Source organism: Hyperoodon ampullatus (assembly GCF_949752795.1).
Source record: "Hyperoodon ampullatus genome assembly, chromosome: 2".
Taxonomy (NCBI): domain Eukaryota; kingdom Metazoa; phylum Chordata; class Mammalia; order Artiodactyla; family Ziphiidae; genus Hyperoodon; species Hyperoodon ampullatus.
Genome location: NC_136915.1, coordinates 125,847,499 through 125,871,309, shown reverse-complemented (window position 1 = coordinate 125,871,309; position 23,811 = coordinate 125,847,499). Strand labels below are relative to the sequence as shown.

Here is a 23,811-nt window from a genome sequence, read left to right as displayed (position 1 = left end):
TCCTCAGAATGTATCACTATTTACCATGGTACATTACACACCTGTGTTCCCTACTATAGCTCCATTAGGGGACTTTTATCTTTTCTACTGCTGAATCCTCAGTGCCTAACACCACACCTGACATAGAGTAGGCTTCCGATAGCTGTTGAATCAAAGGACAGACACCCAGCAAACCTTGGATTTCAAATGCTTAAAAAAATGTCAAACTCCCAGTCATTTCTCAGGTCTCTTTTCCTCAATAAACATCTCTTATATTAAAATTTTGTTATGAGATTCAATGGGAAGGGGCACAATTATGATGTAATAGATAGTTCTTTGCATACTTGCTTAAGTATGCTAATGTAAAGAATTGGCCAACAACTTAGTCATTTTTAAATTTCTTTAAAGGAAAATTGATTGTTTAAAGCAAAAATATTAACAATGTATTGTGGAGTTTATAACAGTGTAGACATGAAATGTATGACAATAATAACACAAAGGACTTTACAAGGAAATGCAAGCATTTTGTTGTAAGGACCTTAGGTTAAATGTTACATTATTTTAAGGTAGATCATGAGAAATCTAAAGATGCAGACTATAAACCCTAGAGCAACTTCCAAAATTCATAAAACAAGAGGTATAGCTCATAAGCTAATAGTGGAGATAATATTCAAAATATCAAATCCCAAAGAAATCAGGAAAGAAGAAAAAAAACAAATAGAAAACAATGGGCAGATATAAATTCAACCATACTGCTAATTAACTGTACTAGAAGTAAATGGTCAAAACATTCCAATTAAAAGGCACATGGTCACAATGAATAAAAAGTAAGGCCCAAATACATCTTGTCGACAATAAATGAGCCATAAATATAAAATATAAATAGATTAAAGATTATTAGAGGATGGAAAAAGATACACTACTCTTAAGAAAGCTCTAGTGGCTATATTAATATCAAAGTAGACTTCAGAATAAGAAATATCACCATAAATAAAGAGGACATTTCATAATGATGAAAGAGCTAATTCATCAAAACATAATTTTAAATATACATGCACCTAACAGCTTCAAAGCACACAAACCAAAAACTTACAGAGTTGAAAAGAAATTAATAGACAAATCCACAATTATTGTTGGAGGTTTTTAACATGCCTCTCTCTCAGTAGCTGACAGATCAAGTAAATAGAAAATCACTTAGGATACAGAAGATCTGAACAACGCTATCTTCCAATTTGATTTAATTGACATTTAAAGAACACTACTCAACAAGAACAGAGCACATATTCTAAATGCATGTAGAACATTAATCAAAAGAGGCCACATAATAGGTCATAAAACAAATCTCAACAAATTTTAAAAGGCTAAGATTGTACAGAGTATATTCTGTCTACAACAAAATTAAATTAGAAATAAATAATAGAGAGAAATCAGGAAAATCTTCCAATATTTAGAAACATAAACATCATATTTAACTCATGGATTAAATGGAAATCACAAAAAAATTACAAAGTATTTTCAACTGAATGGAAATAAACATACAAAATGTCAGTGTTTGGAATTGCAATTAAAATAGTGTTAGAGAGACATGTATAACTTTAAATGCTTATATTAAAAAAGTCTAAAATAAATAATCTAGTAAGCTTCTAAAGAAGCTAAAAAAAAAAGAGCAAATTAAACCCAAAGAAAGTAGAAAGAATGGACTAATAAAGAGCTGAAACCAATGAAATAGAAAATAAACATAATCAAATGCTTATTCTTTGGGGAAAAAACTCAAAATCAATAAAATGGAGAAAGCTCTAGTTAGACTGATCAAGAGAAAATGAGAGAAGATACAAATTATCAATACCAGGAATAAAAGAGAGGACATCACTGCAAACTCTACAGAAATTAAAAGGATAATATACAAACATTAAAAATCTTATGCCAATAATTTGACAAGTTGGATGAAATGAATACAGTCCTTGAAAAAACATAAATTACCAAAACTGACACAAAAAGAAACAGAAAAACCTGAATCTCTCCATATCTGTTAAAGAAGTGGAATTTATAACTAAAAACATCCCCTCAAAGATTCTAGCCAACATTTAAAAGGAAATAATACCAACCCTACATGTACTCTTGCAGAAAAATGAAGGCACTAAAACTAAAAAACTATAGGACAGTATGCCTCCAGATGAAAAAGTAGTACATCTTGGCCAAGTGGGGTAGGGCACCTAAGTTAGGTGCTGGGCATATTTATGAATAAAACAGCTAAAACTCTTTCCCACATGGGCACAGCCTTGTGTGAGACATTGTTACCGATGGGGGGGACTAATGCCTGGAAGACAAATAACTTGCCAGAGGACACAAAAACATTTGGATCCAGATCCCTAAAATTCTAAACCCTGTAATTCTATTATACTATACTCCATATCACCCATCATACTTTGTGCTGACAATCTCAGGATTTTATGAGAAATTTTTAAAATCCTTGGAAAGAATCAATATTTTTAAGCATCTATGTACCAGACTAGGTTTTGTGCTTAGTACTGAAATGAGAGTTCTAATGCCATAATTACCATGGCACTTAGAGAACTGTCCTTTCAGTCCTATGGTAAGAGAGTCCCTGAAGCAAAAATGTGAAGTGATTACATAGCAATGATTCTCAGCAATTTTCTAGTTAGTTTGATTTTTTGATAACGTTATTTACTTCTTTTCACCATTTCAGAATTGACTGTACTAAAAATACATGTTTTTTATAGACATTTTAATAACACATGTTTTAAAGAATACATATATTATTATACATATTACTACTTATATCTAAATTTTAGTCAGAGCTATCCTCTCTGGGCTCAGTTCTCCTCTAACTATTTCTCCTCTAAGAAATACTTTCCTTTAAGAATATAAGTTTATGGAAAAGGAAAAACCATGATTAAATAAATATAATAAATTTAAAAATTTTTTAAATTAATTCACATTTGTTATAATTTAAACCACATTACTTTTCTATTACTCTGGTTCTTTGACCCCTCTGTATTAGTATTTTCTTTGGTTTTTGTACTCTAAAGGAATTAAGTAACTTGCTTAACCACTGTGCTACGTTCAAGAATGCAAACTGTCAAGTGACAGACCCAAAGCATTTATAATGAAAAAAGGTGGAGAATCCAAACAGGAACACAGGTATCTCTCTTAACACCATGTTCTTTTCAACAGATTGATATCATCAGCATATATTTACATAAGCCGAACTACTTACCTGATTATGTGCATTAATGTTATAAGTTACTCAAAGAGTACATACTAGGTATTATCCTATTTTACAATCCTAAATTGTGGTATTCTGATATTGAATTTCACATAGCAGATGACAGAGGACCATTACAAAGTTCTGAAGATAAGTAGCGGCTTTCATCATTTATTCACAAGACAGAGGCAATGAATACCAAAAGGCTATACATAAAAACTAGAAAGTTAAAGATGACTCATTTTAACAAAATAAAATACATATAAGGTTAATGATTAGTGAGTGTAAGCAGATAAAAAACAATACAAAAGTAATGCACAAAAATATAATTTTCATTATATACCTAAAAGACTGTCAGTAAGAAAAATAATACAATATTGCTTCCTATATTACAGCCCTATAGGGATGATATGTAAAAGTTTAAAAGTACTAAGGTAATAACCAAAAAATATTTTAAACTATATAGGTGACAGGCTGAGTATGATTCTCTTTTTTAATCAGAAGCTTAAAATGGCCAACAAACATGACAGATTTATAACCTCCTTCCTCATAAAAGCAAAATGAAACCTTTTTGTCCTCATCCAAATTACATGTTATTATTTGGGACTGCAAAGCTTTCTACTTCCTTTTCTTGTCTAGTGATGTATCTACGCTATTACTCTGGGAATATAAATTGCAGTTTTGCTAAAAACTAAAAAACTACGAGCTCTTCAAAGAAAAGGTTCAGTTTAAACACAAGTATAATTGATAGTTAATATTTTCATAGTTTAAATAGGTGAAATACAAATGACTCACAGCCTACTTTGTTTTACGGAAAATACAGAAGTATGTATTCTTTACATTTTATCTAGTCACACTAACAACTAGCAAAGTCTTCAGTATGGGAATACCAATCTACTCATGGACAACATATACGATAATATGAACTAATATAAAAGTGTTTTGCAGTGGTAATCACAAATTGTTCTTTTCAGATTTTATAGATTAAGAAGCCTATGGCAAACTACGAAATGAAAAGGGAGTTTTCACATAAAAGCTGTATGTCAATCCAGTACAGTTTACTTCAAATAAGTTATTTTATTGATTTCCTAAGACTATGCATAGTATTCAAATCTGTGATTGTTATTTGGAGGTACTGTCACTTGGCTGATAAATACTCTTAAGAAAATTTTGATGGGGTTGCCTCTTAAATGGAGGTCAGTGCTAAAACTACAACAGCTACTGCCTCAGGAGACATACATATTTAAATACAATTTAAGAGTTCTAATCAATCACAGAAGTTCTAACATGGTTTATAGTTCTTTCTCTTTCCTGGCTATTGCCTCTTAATCATGTCACTGGTAATTAAAAATTCTATCACTTCAGAGATAGGATAATAACAGGGAAACAAACTTCAAATATACTGGTGGTGGTTGAAATTAATTTTAGAATCCAGTTTGTTGTAACCAATGGAGGAGAAGGCTAGTCTGAATAAAATCTACATCATTTAAAAAGCAGTATTATTACATTTTAGGTACAATGAATAACTCTAAAGACTTGCCCGACGGGAGACCTACTTTTACATGAGTATTAATATATGCAAGAAAAAGCTCTTTGTATTTTAATGTGGCTTATTTTTTAATAGAAGTAGCAATGTCTCATGAAATACTGCTTAAATTATTCATCTGATTAGCTAATTCTTCAGAAATAGGTAAACTTTAACCTAGCCCTTATTAAAAACAAAAGAAAAAAATGAGTAAGATTCCATGTATCTGAACCCAATTATTACAATTCATCCTACTTAGTGTTCAGTAAAATTAAAGACAAATTGGCTACTAAATGCTTTCATGTGATGTTTCTGATAAAAAGATAAGTTATAAATAAATGTATTACGTCCCCCTTACCAATATGAGCTCTGTCAGATATGATAAGCCTTTTTTCCCAGCCTTCCAGACCTAGAGGGAAGGGAAAAAAAGATACATTTAATTGAACATTTTGTATAATAATTTTTAAATCTTAATTTCCTTAGAAATACACTGTTTAAAAGTGTTTTTCACCTAAGTAGTCATTTTAGCATCTTTTCTTCTGCATAGGAAATATGTTTAACAAGAATTTTCTCACCTGTCATTCATTATACAAAGTCATTCACAAATTCCTTCTAAATGTTTTGCTCTAAAAAGCTCCAAACTCAAGCCAGCCATAGCCACATAAAATACTTTTAGGAATCCAAAACAGAAATGGTAGGAAATATCATTTTGTTGGGGCGGTAGGACGGGGGGAGTGGGATGTGAGGGAGTGTGGGTGAGGTTCAAAGCAAGGGGAGAATTTTGAGAAAAGGGAGTTAATTTGGGGTATGGCACCCTTTCCCAAAAGACAATTATAAAAAGTGTGATTAGGGCTTCCCTGGTGGTGCAGTGGTTGAGAGTCCGCCTGCCGATGCAGGGGACACGGGTTCGTGCCCCGGTCCGGGAAGATCCCACATGCCACGGAGCGGCTGGGCCCGTGAGCCATGGCCGCTGAGCCTGCACGTCCGGAGCCTGTGCTCCGCAACGGGACAGGCCACAACAGTGAGAGGCCCACGTACCGCAAAAAAAAAAAAAAAAGTGTGATTAAACAAAATAATAAAATGTTCTAATTCCTCCAAAGTACTATCAATTACTGCACTTATCACACTGAATTATAAGAAGATACATGTGTCTCCCCATTTAAGTGTGAATGCCTGAGAGTAGGGGCCATGAATTTTCATAGTATGGGGTCTGTCATCCAATAAATGTTCAAGAAAAATGATTGTTGAATGAATCTAAATATTCTTCTTTAAAGAGAGTAACTTAGTAGGCTATATGCATTCTAAGGATAAGCCACTGAGCCCTATTTTCAAAATTAGTATTTGAATATTAAAAATTAGCTGTTAATTTTGATAATATCCAAAGATTTGCTTTACAAATATTCCTTACAGATTAAAGAAGTTCTTAAGCGCCCCCCCATAGCTGTTTTTGATATGTAACATGTATTCTAAAGTTTGCTTAGGGAATATTATAACAAAATATTACAAAGAAACTCAATAAAGTAGATTCAGCTGGGTTAGATAGGCCAGAAGGAAAAAAAGTAGGGCAAAATTGTAAAGGGGATGAAGGACAGCAGAGAGCAGCAAGGGAACCTCAAGGTGACCAGTTAAAAAGGCAGACACAACACACAGGTAAAAATGCAGGGAAGACAACAGAGATAATAGCAAGACAGGATTCTGTGAAGTCAGATTTAGTTGTTAGGAACACTTGAGGATGGATTGCTACTTTTAAACGTGAAAAATAAACGTTAACGATGTAATAGAATTTAGTTCTTTAAATATGAGCTAAGGGAAAACTACACTAATGATTTTCCTCAATTGTGTATCATTTGCATTGCCACATTCCCCTCAAACACTAGCAAGGCAGCCTAACTGAATGTAAACAGACTTCCAAAAATCCAGAAGAGATTAGAAAAGGCAGGAAATCAAGTCTTTTTTTTTTTAAGATGGAAGTGGATACACTGCATAGAAGAAGCATTTCCCTCATTTGGAGGCAGGGACCTAAAAAACCTCTTTTGTCCCTGGGTTGTAGTAACCAAGGGAGTTCCAGATCTTCTAGGAAATGAGACTAAAAGTGTACAAAATGGGCTACAGTGGCTTTCTGACTGCCTTAAGCTAATTTTTGGCTTGTGTAGAAATGGATGCTAACGAGCACAAATGACAAAACGAACTCGTGAATTTCCTAGAGTTTTGCCACCAGCATATAGTAATTCTAGCTACTTAAAGTTTGCAGATGACCAATGTGTAAAAAATCAGGACTTACACAATGACCTTGTTATGTTTGTCTTTTGTTTAGAACACTGATTATAATGAATAAAATTTAATAACTGACATTAAAAATTTTGTCCTACAATAATCTGCAATTTTAAAGTAGAAGACAAAAATGTTAAGTTTTTCTGGAATGAAAGTCCAATAATACTTCATTAAAAAAAATAAATAACTGGCTGACAGACAAAGCAGACTCATTCTTTCATACCTTTTCCTTTTTGAACATTTTTTTCTGCTTCCTCAAACAATCCAGGTAGATGAATTACCACACCATTTCCTAAAAAAAAAAAAAACCACAAATAAGCAAATCCCAAATTTAAACATCTATATTTATAATATAGACATACGTCTTCAATAACTCTTTATCTAGAATAGTAGAAGAGTGAGGCACTTTGATTAGTAGGACATTCTAATTTATCAGGGAGTTACCACAGAAATGATTCCAAGTTTTAAACGGTAGTATAATGTAAATACATAATAGAACATAATACACAGAATATAAAACACTAAAACTATACTCAATATAATTTCAAATTTCTTTGAAACAAAGTGAAACTATTATTTTGAAAGAAACTAGTTATATAGTTTTAGGCAAACTGAACCAGATCACAGTCTTTCAAATTGGGGACTCAAACCTATTAGTGGCCATAAAATCAATTTATTGGGTTGTGATGAGCATTTTTAAAAATAAAAGACTACAAGAGAAAATATCAGATTGCATCTTATGTTATAAGCGTTCAGAACCAATCCATGAAACACAGACCTCTTGTATTTCTTACTATGCTTCATAGTGTTTGGAAAACTGATTTGATGATCTAACACTTTGTTATACAATTAAGGTTGCCAATGATCAGAAATAAATGCAAAGTAATCATTCCAAAAAAGTTATTAGTGCTAAATGATCTAAAAGAGTTGTAAAACAGCCAAAGTTAGGTATATTCCAGAAGGCACCACTGTCAAGATTAATAAGCAATCAATGAATCATTTGATTAGAGATTAAATAAGTTTAGATTATGAAAAATAAACACTATTATCCATTGGGGGAAAAAAGTCCCTAAGTTCAGTTTATATACTTACCAATGAATGCCGTAACATTAGGATTAATTATTCCACTAGGTAAAAGATGAAAATCATACTCCACAGAATCTACAACAACTGTATGGCCAGCATTATTTCCTCCCTGAAATACAAGATTGGGAAAAATGAACCTGACAATAAATATGACAAGTAATATATCTCCTTCCAAAGTGAATTAACGATCTCCTGCTAAAATGTCAATAAGGCAACCCAAGTATTTGCCATGAATACTTATTCTTTACAGGCTTTACAATAGTTTGTCTATCCTCTCTCCTTTCCCTACTTGAATGGTTATTCCTAACAGGATCTGGAAATTGGAGAGTTCAGGTTTCTGGAAGATAGGACAACATATCCCTTTTTATTTTATTTTATTATTATTATTTTTTGGCTGGGTTGGGTCTTCATTGCTGCATGCGGGCTTTCTCTAGTTACGGCGAGCGGGGGCTACTCTTGTTGGTATGTGCGAGCTTCTCATTGCGGTGGCTTCTCTTGTCACAGAGCATGGGCTCTAGGCGCGCAGCTTCAGTAGTTGTGGCATGTGGGCTCAGTAATTGTGGCTCGTGGGCTCTGGAGCGCAGGCTCCGTAGTTGTGGTGCACAGGCTTAGTTGCTCCGTGGAATGTGGGATCTTCCCAGACCACGGCTCGAACCTGTGTCCCCTGAATTGGCAGGCAGGTTCTTAACCACCGCGCCAACAGGGAAGTCTCATATCCCTTTTTAAAAGAGAAAAAAGCGAACAAAGTACAGGGAACAATTAGTTTGTTATTCTGTTTCCGGCACTATGTGGAACATGTAGCAATCTAATTAATTTTCCATGATATTTATCTTAAAAAATCCTTAAAATAGAAAAATCTATCCAGTTACCCTAACTTGATATAAATATTCATATAATTCTCATTGTCCTAAGAGTGTGTCAAGCAACTTTGTGACCTAAAATTATTATTCTTACATGGACTTATCAACGAGGATATCTCCCAGGTAAATCCCTCAAATATTGGTTATCCTGGAGAATAATTTTTAAATTTTAAAATCAGTCTCACGAGTTTGGTTAGTGACCGATTCCTTGAATCGGCTCATCTCTGGCTAAAGTAATACACTGGGTCAAGGAACCTCTAAAGCTGAGAATCATAGCATAAACCCATGGTGAAACTTCCACTCTATGAAACAAAATGTGAAGTTGAATTATAAAAATTAGGTACAAAGGAGACTGAATATTAAGTGACCGGATAATATTTCTAATTTCTAAGTTTAAAAAGCATGGAGAAAAGACACAAATCAATTTGATTATGTTTTAACTTTTACAAAATACTAACAAAAGCTTTAAAATAAACAACAAACTAGGAATATATCTGAACAAATAAAAGGTTTAACAACATCTTTGTGGGACATTTAAAAAAAAAAAACCAATCAAAACGATATCTCCTGAGGATGACTAGTTTAACTTGATCACAAGGCTATTTGACAGATGTATTTTACTTACTTTTACCATCATCATCATGAATTCACAAAAATGCCAGAAAAATAGGTCCTGAAAAAAAATCTTCAAAAAAGCAAATACTTATTTACACTGTGTTTTGCACTGTACAGAGCAAAGAACTCCTTGCTTAAAGACTAGTGTATGTCGTGTAAATTAAAAAAAAAAAAAAAAAGACTTGGTGGTGGTGGCCTATAGTCCACAAGATAACAGGTAGATGACAAGACACAGGAAGGACAGAAGTGGTAGTGTTAAGCAATAGCTCCTTCACTTGATACCGTCAAGGCAACAGGTGAATATTTTTTACTATTTATTTTTTGTAGGCAACATCTGCATATGATACAAAAGGCACAGAAGGATGCACAACAAAAAGTGAAGTCCTTCCCATACTCCACCCTCCCCTTCCCTGCTACAAGGCTGCTGTTACCACCAGCTTTTTGTGTCCTTCCCTAAGTAATTTTGCATATACAAACACATATTTATACACTGTTTTATTCCACCTATACAAATGGTAGGAAAGATACACACCTGGGCAGCTTGCTTTTTTACTTAAATCTTGGAGCTCATTCCATAACCTTGTAAACAGAACATCTCATCCTTTCAACAGCTGCACTACATTCCTTTTTATATGGACACATAAACTGGACCCAAAGAAAGACATTCAGATTGTTTCCAACCTTTTGTCACTATTAACAATGTTGCAATACACTTCCTGGTACACACTTTATTATTATTTCACACTTGGCAGGCTTATCACCAATCCTGACAGAATCTTAAAACATATATTACATAACAAAAGAATATATTGATCTTAACTTAGTCTTTTTAAAATAACCCACAGGACAATTCTTACTTGGTTTTTATGGTTTTCCTTTTACTCTATCCCTCATACCAATATTAGCCTTTTTATCACAACTTTTTATGATTTAGGAAACGTCCCCCAACTTTTCAGGAAAAATTTTTTCAGAGTATGAAGCTCACTAAAATTTCCTCAAATCCTAGGAAAGTGTTAATTTGTTATTATAACTATTTACTCTAAATTGTTATAAAACACTAAATTTAATGAATTTGTATTAAAGTGTTAATAGTATTGGTGACTTTGAGACAAACAACCAATAAAGCATTATTATTTAAGCAGAACCAGTTTTCTTTTTAATCCATCATTTGCTTAATATAAAAAACAATCTACTCTGTAATTTTGATGTAGACCTTTAAAGTAAGTCTCCTTTACACAAAGTTATTTTTACAGATATACTAATCATTTGGTGAAATAATTATTAACTCGGTTGTTCTTGTGTGTAACAAAGCCTACTACTCTCTTAGATAATATCGTACCAAGACAGGAAGTAATGATGGAAAGATAGTGGCTGATATGTTTGTTTGTTTGAGGCAGGTGGTTGTGATTGGCGATCAATGACTTGAGGGCGATAAATGACTTGAGGGCGATAAATTGCTTTAATTCTTTGAGTCCTTCCAAGTTTACATACAGGTGGTGGTTCAGGCTGGAAAAGTTCAGCTGCAGAAGGCTTGAAATCACACTTTAGTGAACAGCTTGCTCACTCAAACATCGACCAAGATTTTTCAATAACCAATGCCTTACTAAGGATGGTTTAAATCCCATTTAAATTGTTTGGCTGAGTAGGAAAATATGGTTAAATAAACCCAAGAATAACCCTAAAATTTTCCTATTAAGGAGTTAGGGGAGAAAATGTAAGTGCTTATTAGTATATTCAGTCACTAGTGCCCTAAGAGGGAGTTGGGGTATAATAGCTTCTAATCTTGAAACACTCACTGTGCAGAAAAGAGTCCTGAGGTGAACTGAGAAGGAGCTACTCACAAGGAATTTCTTGACAAATTAAATCTACATATATAAAATAAGTTTGAGTATAGGGTCATTTCACCAAAAGCCCCAGATGAAGCTTCAAATTTGAAGTGCCTACTTGGATGCTAACCTAAAATATTTATAAATTGTGTGGAATATACAAAATTCTTCTTGGGAGCTCAGGAAATTGTCCTGAAACAGAGGTCCATGGAAAGGTCACATGTTATTAGCATATAGCAAAACAAAGAAGTTTCAATAGGACCACCACTGCCAGCCTCACCCAACCACTAATACCCACTACGAAGTTACAAGGGCAGATACAGTCCTCCCTCCATATCCACAGGAGATTGGTTCCAGGACTCCCACAGACATCAAAATCCACAAATGTTTAAATCCCTTGTATAAAGTAGTGTAGTATTTGCATACAACATACGTGCATCCTCAAGTATACTTTAAATCATCTCTAGATTACTTATAATACCTAATACAATGTAAATGCTATGTAAATAGTCGCCAGCATGGCAAATTCAAGTTTTGCGTTTTGGAACTTTCTGGAATTTTTTTCCAAATATTTTCGATTGATGGTTGATTGAATCCTTGCATGCAGACCCCAGGGATATGGAGGGCCAACTGTACTCTGAACTGCAGGCTCCCACATTTGTGATGGAATGCTTCTCACATGGGCAAGTCTATGTAGTATGTACCAAGATAAGTAGCAAGGACATACCTGTTTAATTATGCTTAACAATTCTCCTAAGTAGCACTGGGAAGGCCAGATAAATGATGGGAGATAAATATATCCTTATTTTTATTGATACTTTTAACAGACTCCCCAAAGCAAATTTGGTAAACTACCCTCCCAGATACAATATCAATCACATACTAATAGTTATATGTAACTACCTCTTGCTGCTTTGCTAAATTCCCATAACACTTATGATCCCAGTCATTCATGCAGCATTTAACAAATATCTCTAATTACCATAGCTGTATATTTTATACTACTTAACTAAAAAAAAAAGTTCAATTAATTGTTATACAAACAAGGAGCTGTGGAATAGTAATTAATGTTGTTTTCCAGATCAATTATTATCAATAGAGAAAATATTTCTTAATGAATCTCAGATGTCTTAATTTTTGAACATTTTTAATTCTAAAATATCCCATCTAAAACCCCAAGAAACAAACCAACCAGTGGAGCCCAAAAGTGGCTGCATAGTGTGTGGCAAGTCGCTCTGAGGAAAAACCTAAGTTTATAATGCCTTATATGATATTTTTTCTTATATTAAATAACAAGAACAAATGTAAAATTCAGTGGGGATAGATGTGAGATGATCTTTAAGTACAAGGGCTCACTACTTCTTCGCTTCCCCCGCAGCGACCAATAAAGTTCTATGACATTGTTAGTACTTATTTGATATGGACTGATTAATTTTAGGAAACAAAACTCTACAAGTCTGAGAAAATAAAGCCATTCTATAGTCTCCAAAAAAAGAATAAATGCAAATTAATAGTATTAAAGTAAAGAATATATCAAAAAAAAAAGAAATCCAGTCATCCAATCAGCACTCACCACAATCACAAAAACATCCCCTAATTTGGTGTTTATTTTACCTATTTTCTTTGACCATTATTCTTACATTAAGATTGAATGTAAATATTAAATAAGCTTCCTAATGACCAGGAAAAAACTGTATCTCATTGAAATAAATTAGAACATTATGATGGGGGCGGGGGGAGCAGAACTAAAATTCTGTGTTCCCAAAGATGAAGAGCAAAGTTTCTTGTATATACTTTTAGTTTTTAAAAACCAATACAGCTAACTCTCATTATTTTAATTATAGTTAAAATAATAAAAACCTATTTAACACCAAACATTCTTCCCTCTAGAAAAGCACTAGAGGTCTACAGTGATATCAGAAAACAGTTTACAAATGAGAATCACCCTGAATTAATGTTTCCTCATTTCTTAGTTTTCCCATATGAAATTAACTGTAGGTCAGCTACACCTTTTGTATGTTCAGTCCCTCTGTTTCCCTTCCCCCTCACCCCTTACTTTGTAAATCATAGTAATCATCCCCTCTGGCCACAGTAATTGATCCAGACAGGGAAACCTGATCCAAGCTTGAGCCAATCAAGCTCCTCTCTCTTGGGAATTTGATTTTCAAAGTCAGAGATGGCTATCACCTAAGGGAGCATCCTAAAGAGAAAGGCTGCCAGTTCTGGCTGCTGAGATCCCAGAAGCTGTCTGCCTTTGTCTCAGGCCACTCTAAGGTTTAGCCATCTTGGTCTTCCTTTAAACATATTGGCATTTTGCTTAAGACAATCTCTTTCCATTGCTTGCAGACAAAGAATCCAAATGATTCACAAAACAAACTCATTGCAACATGGTATGTATACAGCTGGCTCTCTAAGTTCACACCTTGTGCTAGTAATAACTGAATATAAAATGATTAACTTATGTACACCTGAAACTAACTGTAAATCAACTATACTTCAATTAAAAAATGATTAACTTCTAAATTTTAATATTTATGCTGTCAAGAATAAATCTCTAAAACATGGTACTGCAGGATACAAGGATGATATAATATTATTTAGTATTTAGTTATTTTGTAACTGTTCTCTTAAATATCATATAAGGCATTACAGACTTATGTTTTTCCTCAGAGACTTGCCACAAAATATGAAGCCACTTTTGGGCTCCACTGGTTTGTTTGTTTCTTGGGGTTTTAGACAGTATATTTCAAAATAATAGTATTTAATTCTTTTATATTGTTTCCATGTGTACTTTCTTCCCCCCAATTTAATTTTAAACTTAAGAAAGTCAGAAGACAAGTGTTTTAAAGTTTCTTTCCACCACTCCTCAGAACCAGAGGCTGTCAAGCCCAACTCTAGAATAAAAGTTTGGATCAGGAAATGTTGATATGTGTAAGTTTCTAATTAAGAAGGTCCGGGAGAGATTTAAAAAACAAAAAGAAAAGAAAAGAAAAAAAATTTAGACAGGAACAAAATGACATTAGTCTGCAAAAGTGATTCCTGAGTCTTAACTTCTTAGTTTGCTCCAAGGTCTTCCTCTTCCCAAAATCACTAGGGCAACTAAGTGAGTTTCTGCTGGGAGAGGAGATGAAGGCAGTCAATGTTACAACCCGAAACAATGATGTCTCTTTTTAGCAATAGTGTTGTGGGCTAACAATTTCATGCACATAGCCAAGAGGCATTTCTCAGGCCACTTAGGCCTCTAAAATAGTATGTGTCTTCTCTTTGTCCTTTTTGCTCTGAATACATGAACACGGTACAGTAATCACAGAGCTAAAAATGAACATCAATCAAGAAGTCAGAGTAAACACTATGGATTACAGCAGAGCACAGCAATGCCTCAGACCCCATGCCTTTGAACTATTCCAGCAATCAAAAAAGTGTTCCTACTTCCTACCTAGTCTTCAAGCTTCTTAGAAACCTAACAATCTTTTGAGTCGGTGCTTATTACCTGTGCTGTTTTTCTTGGTAAACACTGAAAGGCCTGTGTCCCTTTCCTGATGAAACACTTCACTATTTGCCAAAACTAAAACATATCAATCCACAGCAATAAAGCAATTATAAACAAGGATGACTCTTCTTTTATAAAAACATTCATATAATTGCAATTAGCTTATGATTTCAAAGTAGAGCAGGTTTAAGTTACTAGCAGTAAGTTGATCAAATTAAACTACTCAACAGTAACCAGACACACTAGATAGGAAAACATATACAGGGTATCTGAATTTCTTTTTAGCAAAGACATCCAAGTATACTGCTCAGTTATCTCTTAAAGGCTTACGGTATCTGCTTTACCTTACAGTATTATGGTTACCTTCCAGTTTCATACACAGATAAATGTCACACAAATGACAAAAATCTCAAGTACCTTGTATTTTGTACCTTAAATTACCATTATAAAACAACTTCTCACAATGAAAATGGAACAAGCCCTTGGAGGATCTCAGGTTCCTAATTAAGAAGCTCTAGACTCAAGGTACCAAACTCTAATATACACACTTACTAAACAACGGTCAGAGATGACCAGGGTCATAGTCAGGAAGATCAGACATGCAAGCAAAAAATGCATAAACCAATAATGTTGTGCAGCTCTCTAAATGCTTGATAAAAATTCAATTAATCATTACATTTATGGAGGTATTTTCTTAATACACATTGAAATTGAACTGCAGATTTCAAGTCAAAAAAGTTTTCTCTCATGAATAAAATTCTTCCTTTAAAAGGGTTTTTAAAAGCTTGATACAAAAATCCCATTTTTAAAAATTTCATGGGACCTCTTATTTTTTAAAGAGGAATTTTATTATATTGAATTAAATATAATTAAAAGTTGGTCCAATGTAAAGAACCATTCCATCCTGGAGCCAGAGAGCCATGGGAACTGTCCTCTATTTATTGTTCTTTTCTTTCTTTCTTTCTTTCTTTCTCTTTCCTTTTTTTCTTTCTTTCTTTCTTTCTTTCTTTCTTGACTGACTGACTGAAGTATAGTTGATTTACAGTGTTGTGTTAGTTTCAGGTGTACAGCAAAGTGATTCAGTTATACATACATATATATTTTTTAAAATAAATATTTATTTATTTATTTTTGGCTGTGTTGGGTCTTCATTGCTGCACACGGGCTCTGTCTAGTTGCAGCGAGCAGGGGCTACTCTTCAGTGCGGTACGCGGGCTTCTCATTGAGGTGACTTCTCTTGTTGCTTAGCACAGGCTCTAGGCGAACAGGCTTCAGTAGTTGTGGTTTGTGGGCTCCAGAGAGCAGGCTCAGTAGTTGTGGCACACAGACTTAGTTGCTCCGTGGCATGTAGGATCTTCCCAGACCAGGGATCAAACCCGTGTCCCCTGCATTGGCAGGCGGATTCTTAACCACTGTGCCACCGGGGAAGTCCCATACATATATATTTTTTTCAGATTCTTTTCCCCTTATAGGTTATTACAAAATATTGAGTATAGTTCCCTGTGCTATACATACTTACTGTTCTTTTCAATTGCTTTCCCCAGACAATACTGAATACTTCAATATCCCTTTGATGTTAGATAAAAGTATTCTAATATCACCAGTCTTCACTTATTGGTATGTAGCTCAACCACATTAATCTTTGGTGTCAAAATCTGACCTAGTCCCCAAAAGATACTATAAGTAGATTTGTATTCAGTTACAGTAAGTAAGCTATTAACTATATTATCAATTTACCAGTTCACTCTAGATTTGTTCTAGGCAAAAGTTTTTCCTAGAGATACTAAAAACTACCGAACTAACCCACCCGTTCTCATCAAAATTAAAGAAACAGAATAATATTGATCTGATATTGAGATGACCTCATATAATTAAAAAATATATGCCTCAAAAATAGAGATAATGGTATATTATATACACTAATACAATAAGTTTAAATAGTGAACAACTTGGGACATCCTCATTGACCAAACTTTGAGATCTACTGCCCTCAACAAGGAAAAACTATTTACTAGAATCACAGGGCATTCAACTGAAATTTGCTGAGGAAATACACAAAAATGATACAATTATCAGTTATCTATTTTCTCATAGATACAAGAAATAAGTCTAAAATAAACTAGTAAAGCCTTTGAACATAATGGTACGTGAAAAATACTAGCTAAAAATACTACTTAACAAATGTTAATCCAAGCAAAGTTGGGGATTCCACGTTAAACTCATGCCAATAGTCAATTAAATTGTCCAGGGGTATGTTAAAATAATACAGGAAAGGGCTAAACTACTGAATTCACAGAAATTTCTAAGGGTGATCCAGGTCACCCAATAAATATTTGTTGAGTATTTACTTCCTCTCTGCCTCACACAGTACTGGGTGCTATGGAAGAAAACAAAAACTGAACAAGTCCTCTTTTTGAGAAAACGTACATTCTAGAAGGGAAAACACAATAATCCGAGAAAGCAGGAGTTAACCAAGTACACCACACACTGGTATACACTTATGTTGGCACTTGGGAAATACTACATATAAAAAACAATCCTGATAGGAGACACAGAAATAGCAATTGTTATAAAACTGGAAGAATGGCTTACTTTAAATGCTAATTCTCCACCATCTTCAAAATTATGGGAAGTGGTTTAGAAGATAATTTTAGCTGTATAAGGTCAAGGCATTAAAAAACACTGAAATTATATTCTCTTTTAAATTATCTTTCAACCTTTCTGATTATTTCAAGGAGAACGTCTCAGTTGCGGCTGGTATGTCTTGTACATTTCTTTATCACTTGCTAATAGCTGGTTTCAGAGCCTTCAGCAAATACCAGCATCTAGCTATAAATTAACATTTTTTTTAATTGTGTGTACTTTTATGGCCAACTTTATATAGCAAGTGACAGGAAGTGACTTTCCCTTTATAATTAATTTTAGCTAATATTTTCTCTTTATATTCACTTTAGAGCCCTGGGGAAAAAACACAAAGAAATACTCTTCTACCTATTCCTGATTACAGGCAACTTCATGCCTGTAGTTGTAGCTAAGACTACCAAGCTTTACTTTCTCCAGAACAATAAATAAGTCCATGCTTAAGGTCTGGTATAAAGTACAATAGTTAAAATCTCTGTAGTTTCTACTCAACAAAATAAAGAAAATAAAGAATAATAGCTTATTTTGAGAGTATTTGGGGAGAAAAAAACCCAGTAATATTCTCCTAATAAAACTATTTTTGTGTTGCCAGGAAGGAGCCTTCCTATTGCCATACTTCAACCCTTCGAAAAACCTGTACTAGTACCCTTCTCTATCCCCACCCTGGGAAATACTTGTTTAAGAAACAGTTGTCCACTAGACTATAAGCTCCCTGTGGGCACAAGCCCTGCCTTTTTCAGCTTTTAACTCTGGGGCTAAGTGGTCCCCTGTAGATATTCATTGTGTGATTGTTGGATGAATGAACTGTGCCAGGAATTGGTCCTATACTTAATTCTTCTTCTCTTTTTCTTAAAAGACCTATCGATTTAAAATTAAGTCATCCTTTCATGCAAGTCCTACACACTTATTTAAGGATCTAGTGTATCTAACAAGTTATAAGTAACTTCCTATAAATCTTGAATCTAAAATACAGGTCTTAAGTGCTATGATGATGAAAATGCCACTAGTTTTGCATATATTGTTTCAAAAAGGCATTTTATATATTAAAATATATAGTTAAATGCAGTGTCAGCTTTTCTTTTTAAAAACACTGTATTTTTATTGGAAAAAATTCCTTATTTTATGATTCCATTAGAGATACATTATATGTATACCACTTCTGGAGAAAGACTGTATAAAATATAAGATTATGGCATGAATATGACAAAAATATACTGCTTAAACTCTAACAAAGTGCATATTATTTTCAATAATACACAAAACTTGAATCATCAAACATGGCAATTCAAGCTCAAAATGTCTTTCCTAAATTTGACTTTTCCCAGCTTTCTATATATACTTATTAAGAATTTCAACATTCCATAACCATCAATTTTATAAGTCAGGAGAACTTACTTCACTAAGTAGATGTCAACTTACTAGGACTGACCAGATGATATAAAGTTACCAAGGTGAATCACAAGGGACATTCTTAAGTCTATTCATTACTTATCTGCCTGCACTAACAAGATATAAGAATCCTTCTAATGATGAGCTCTTAAAAGGCACTAGAAGAATACAACACTTTTTAAATTATATAAGGAAGGTAGTAAGTCAAAACTTTCCAGGTGAGTAAAGTCTGCCTAACAAGTCTGCTCATATGTTTCTACTCTAACTTCAGCTAACATTTTAAAGCCAAACTTGGCTCCTTCTCAGTCACTTCTCTCTAGACTTTCCAAGGGCATCAGATCAGATTGGTCCATAACCTCCTTCAAGACTACTTTTTACAGTAACACAGTAGCGCCTTCTCCAATCAACAAACTAATTCTACTACGTTTCAAAGGAATGTTAAAACTGAGGATCTTTCAGAATAAAGGCAAATGGTCACATTCCCAAAACCTTCTTACAAGCCATAATGTAGCTGAACCCGAGCACTAGTATTTCTGTGTAAGGAAGATGTCAGAAATGACAGTGAAGTAAATAAACAGGTCTCAGCCTCTCTCCCCTCCTACCCAGAGTTAGGTATACTTTCATACTTCTTTCCCCACAGCACAGCCAGATCTGATTTTAAGACAAAAGGAAGGTGAAGGCCAGCCTTCTGGAGCAGCTCCTAAGGCAGTGTGAGGCAACCCCTTTAGGGTTGTTATTAAGTAAGGTATGTGTGTTGCCAGAGGGGTGGAGGAATAGAAGGCTGGAAGGGAGGTGGTGGTGGTGGTGCTAGTGGTAATACTAAGAGGCAACTGGTGCAACAGCTGTCTTAACCAAGGAACGGGAAGGATGGATTTCTGCACGCAAAAAACAAGATTTTTATTTAACTTTTGATGTGCCTACGATTACCTTTTCTGCATGCTCAAATGGTACTCAATTTTAGGTAGAAAACTTCCAATCAAGTGGGCCTATGAAATTGTTAGAATGTACACAGCATCATATTGTGCCAGGTAAGTTCATGAAGAAGAAACATTCTTGCAACCTAAACAGACAGTGGTTAACTTCAGATATTACACTACCATTCGTTTTGAAAGTGGTTATTGCTCAACTATTTCGAATTTTGAAATTGGTAATAGTTATCTAAGAGTCTTTACAAAGGCCTAGCCTCTAGGCTGCTTCAAAGCAAACGACAAATAGGAAGAAAGCTTACATTGAAAACCACGTGTCTCCCGGTAGGAAGTACCTTACCATTCCATTTCCCGAAAGTTCACTCTAGATGTGAGCGTAACACTGTAAATATTTCTAAATACTAGATTTGACACTCGTGTATTTCACTTGCCTCAATCGTAAAAGAGCTGGGTGGGATTCCCACCTCTGGGACCAACATGTAAAATTAATCTCCCCTTAGTATACCGGGTACCGAGTAAAAAAGCCGGGGACACTAAACAGTCATCAAACAGCCCTAAGCCCCGGAGGTGGGTTCTCATGTCAACAAAGTGGCCCGGAGGAGGCAAAGCTCTGCAAGCTCAGGGCCTGAAGGTGGGGGAGTGGTTAGTCTGGATTTCAGGGCGTTTCGGCCCACTTGGTCTCCCTGAGCGGATGGGTGATGATGGGGAAGGTTTTGCGGCCCCGTAGGGTCTCCGCCCGGAGTCGCCAGAAGGCCTCGGGCGGTAGCTCCTCAAATTCGAACAGTAGCCCATCTCCACCCCGGCCTCAGTCCTGGGTTTGAGCACTGGTCCCCAGACCGAGAACTGCAACTCCCCAGGCATCGCGCATCTCAAAGGCTCCCCGTCAAGCCGCATCTTCCTCCTGAGCCACCCCGAGCCCTCAGCCCAAGGCCCCAGGGCAGGGGTCTCCGACCTCCCGCCATTTCTCCACGTCGCCGCAGCTCATAATAAGAGGAAAGAACCTCAAGGTGACACCTTATTTTGGACGGTGGATGCGAGTTCTGGGCCCGAACTCAGGGACCGGCTTCCCATCAGAGCCCGGCCGCCTCACCTGGCAGCGGCACACGATGTCTGCGTCCTGCGCCAGCAGATCCACCACCTTCCCCTTGCCTTCGTCGCCCCACTGCGCGCCGAGCACCACCGTCACCCGGTTCCCTCCGGGCCGCGCCCTGGGGCGGCCGCAGTCGCCGTTGGGCAAGGAGGATGCCGCCGGGTTGGTCTCTGCGAACGCCATGGCTCCAGAGACGCGAGGAGAGCCCGAAGGGCACGCGGGCGGCCGGGAGTGCGCGAACTCAACTGCTCTGCGGCCGCCAGCCACATGCGGAGGAAGAGGGAGCCAGAGCCAGCCCGCCCCCGCCCCGCCTGCCGGGTCGCCACCCTCCCGCCAGGCCCGCCCCGCGCTCCCGCCGCCCTCGGCGGGGGGGGAAACCAGGACCTCCCGGAGGACGCCGGCCTCGACAGCACCGCCCCCAGGAAAAGACCACGCCCCTTCCACGGCCGGGCGCGCCCCTCCAGGGCGAACCGGGCGAGCGGAAAGGGGCGGGGGCGGGGCTTCGAGCGCGCTTCAGCCTCAACGCCCCGCCCACCCGCCCTTCCTCCCGCTTTTCAAACTGGAGAGGCGGGGAGGTGTGTGCCTGTGCGTCAGACTACAACTCCCGGCAGCGCTCTGGCGGAAGCGACGTATACCAGTGATTTGGTGTCTGCCATCTGCACGTTTCAGTCTCTGAAAATGTTCATATTTAAATAATTTTTAATTTGTTTTTATTAAGGGGTAAGATAGTGTGTACAAAATACAAAGGGTGCAATTTCAAAGTACAAATGGGATGAAATTGAAACGTACTATAGATTTAGAATTTGGAAAGTAAAGGTCTGGAAGTAAGAACAGAGATGGGAACAGGCATTAAAAAGGCAAACTCGAAAGTAAAGCAGTAATGTAGAGGACATTAGGCCTGAAAATGTAGAGAACACGTAGAGTCCTATACCTTCTCATTTTACATATTAGTAACAGAAGTTCAGAGAGAAGGAATGAATTGCCCGTGTCATACAATATATGCCGAATACTATAATGCACTTTTAATTCCCACAACCATATGAGGTAGGTAATACTATCTTATCCTTATTTTACAGGGTTTAAAAGTTAGTAAACTTCCTCCAGTGAGGGTTGAATTGGTACCTAGATGGTCTGAGTCCAGAGCCCAGGTCCTTTCTGTAGTGTTTAGTGTTTCAGTTGTCGCTAGGTTCCCAAGTATACTGTGAAAATAAATTAAGCTCATTTTAAGTGGAGTCAGGAAGCCCCAACGGGGTAGCTGTCATGCAGGTACCACTCCTAGCAGATTGCATAACCAGAAGGAAGAAGGAAGATAAGAATATTACTCTTCTTCTGGGATAAGGGAAGACATTTTTCACATAGGAATTTTATCTCCTGCTTTTAAAAAAAAGAAGGCAGATTCCTCCCTGCCCCAGCAACAATGCTCTAACCTTTGAAATCTTTTTGCCACTTTAGTTAAGTGAATAAATATTATTTTATAATGATCTGTGATCCAATTTAGTCATGTCCAAAATTTTTGATATTTTTGAAAAACTTCCCCCAAATCTAACTATAAATGAAGTCTTTTTGACCTTAAACTAACTTTGGGATTTTTTTGGAGGGCCTCTGGAGCATCTTGAAGGATCTGTTCTCTCTCTTTATTAAAAAGGAGATATTAAACTAATTAGGCTTATTTGGGAAATTACATGGGAAGCATTGTCAAATAAGAAATAATACTAAGTCTTCTTTATATTGCATCTGTATATGTTATAAATGTTTCAGAAATTATGACATTCCTAGGAATCTTGATATGTTCTGGTGTTTTATCATTCATAATTCTAGCTATTATCTTAAAATGTGTGTCATAGAACTTACCAAATTCCCATGTCAATTCCATAATAATGGACTCTTATTGGATCTTTAATAACAGACATTTAAGTCTTTTGTCATTCACAGAGAGTTACTGTTTTACTCTGATGCTTTGCAAAAATATTCCTATAAAAATGTTTCGTCATCAAGGAGATTCCTGGAAAAGACCCTAAGAAATACTCTGGAACAGGGGCCCCCAACCCCACAAGCTGCACAGTGGGAGGTGAGAGGCAGGGGAGCCAGCGAAACTTCATCTGCCGCTCCCCATTGCTTGCGTTACCACCTGAAGCATCCTCCCCACCCAACCCCGGTCCGTGAGAAAAAAATTGTCTTCCACAAAACGAGTCCCTGGTGCCAAAAAGGTTGGGGACCACTGCTCTAGAATGCAGGTTTCTGATAACTTTAAGATCATAACACTGAACTGGGTAAAAGTTTCTAAAACTTTAATGGAAAATTGATTGATTCATAAAGCTGCTAACCCAAGATCAAGATCAACAAGATTTACAGGAGGCTGAATGAACAAATGAGGATGATTATAATTTTTATGATTTTTTTATGCTGGTTCCCTAATGTTTTACTTTTCTGAATGAAGTCTTTTTGAGGATGATTATAATTTTTATGACTTCTTATGTTAGTCCCCTAATGTTCACTTTTCCAGATTTAAGGAAACTTTTTCTCTTAAGCATCTGTGACTTACAGCAATTGTAAACAAAGTTGAAATATTTATCTTTTCCTACCTGATCCTTCCAGAATTTGGAAACTCTTAAATATTTTTTTCCTGACAGTACAGTTATTTACTTGAATTCAGTGAGAACATGTTCTTCTTATAACAGGATACAATTGGAGATACTGACTACATTGCCAAGGCTTTGACTGGAATGTCATATTTGAGAGAGAGCTATGTAGACTCAGATATGACCAATTTTAAGGAACTTCTTGGAAAAATAAGCCTGGTACCTTGCTTGTAAGTTTCCAGCAAAGTAATCTTTAAAAGAGCTTATATGGTCAATCACTATTCTTACTGCATTTATGTAAATAATCAA

General features: G+C 36.0%; 1 protein-coding gene across 2 annotated transcripts in view; it reads right to left on the bottom strand.

Annotated features, from left to right (window-relative positions):
- Positions 1-21,106, bottom strand: part of ADSS2 (adenylosuccinate synthase 2) — a gene marked incomplete at its 5' end in the record, with an annotated part of 38,722 nt that extends 17,616 nt beyond the window's left edge. For both annotated transcript variants that reach the window (XM_079696821.1, XM_079696822.1), the window contains 4 exons: positions 5,089-5,139; positions 7,225-7,293; positions 8,094-8,196; positions 20,924-21,106. In XM_079696821.1, the coding sequence (XP_079552947.1) occupies positions 5,089-5,139; positions 7,225-7,293; positions 8,094-8,196; positions 20,924-21,106 (406 nt within the window). The remainder of the gene's footprint in view (positions 1-5,088; positions 5,140-7,224; positions 7,294-8,093; positions 8,197-20,923) is intronic.
- Positions 21,107-23,811: the final 2,705 nt, after the last annotated feature.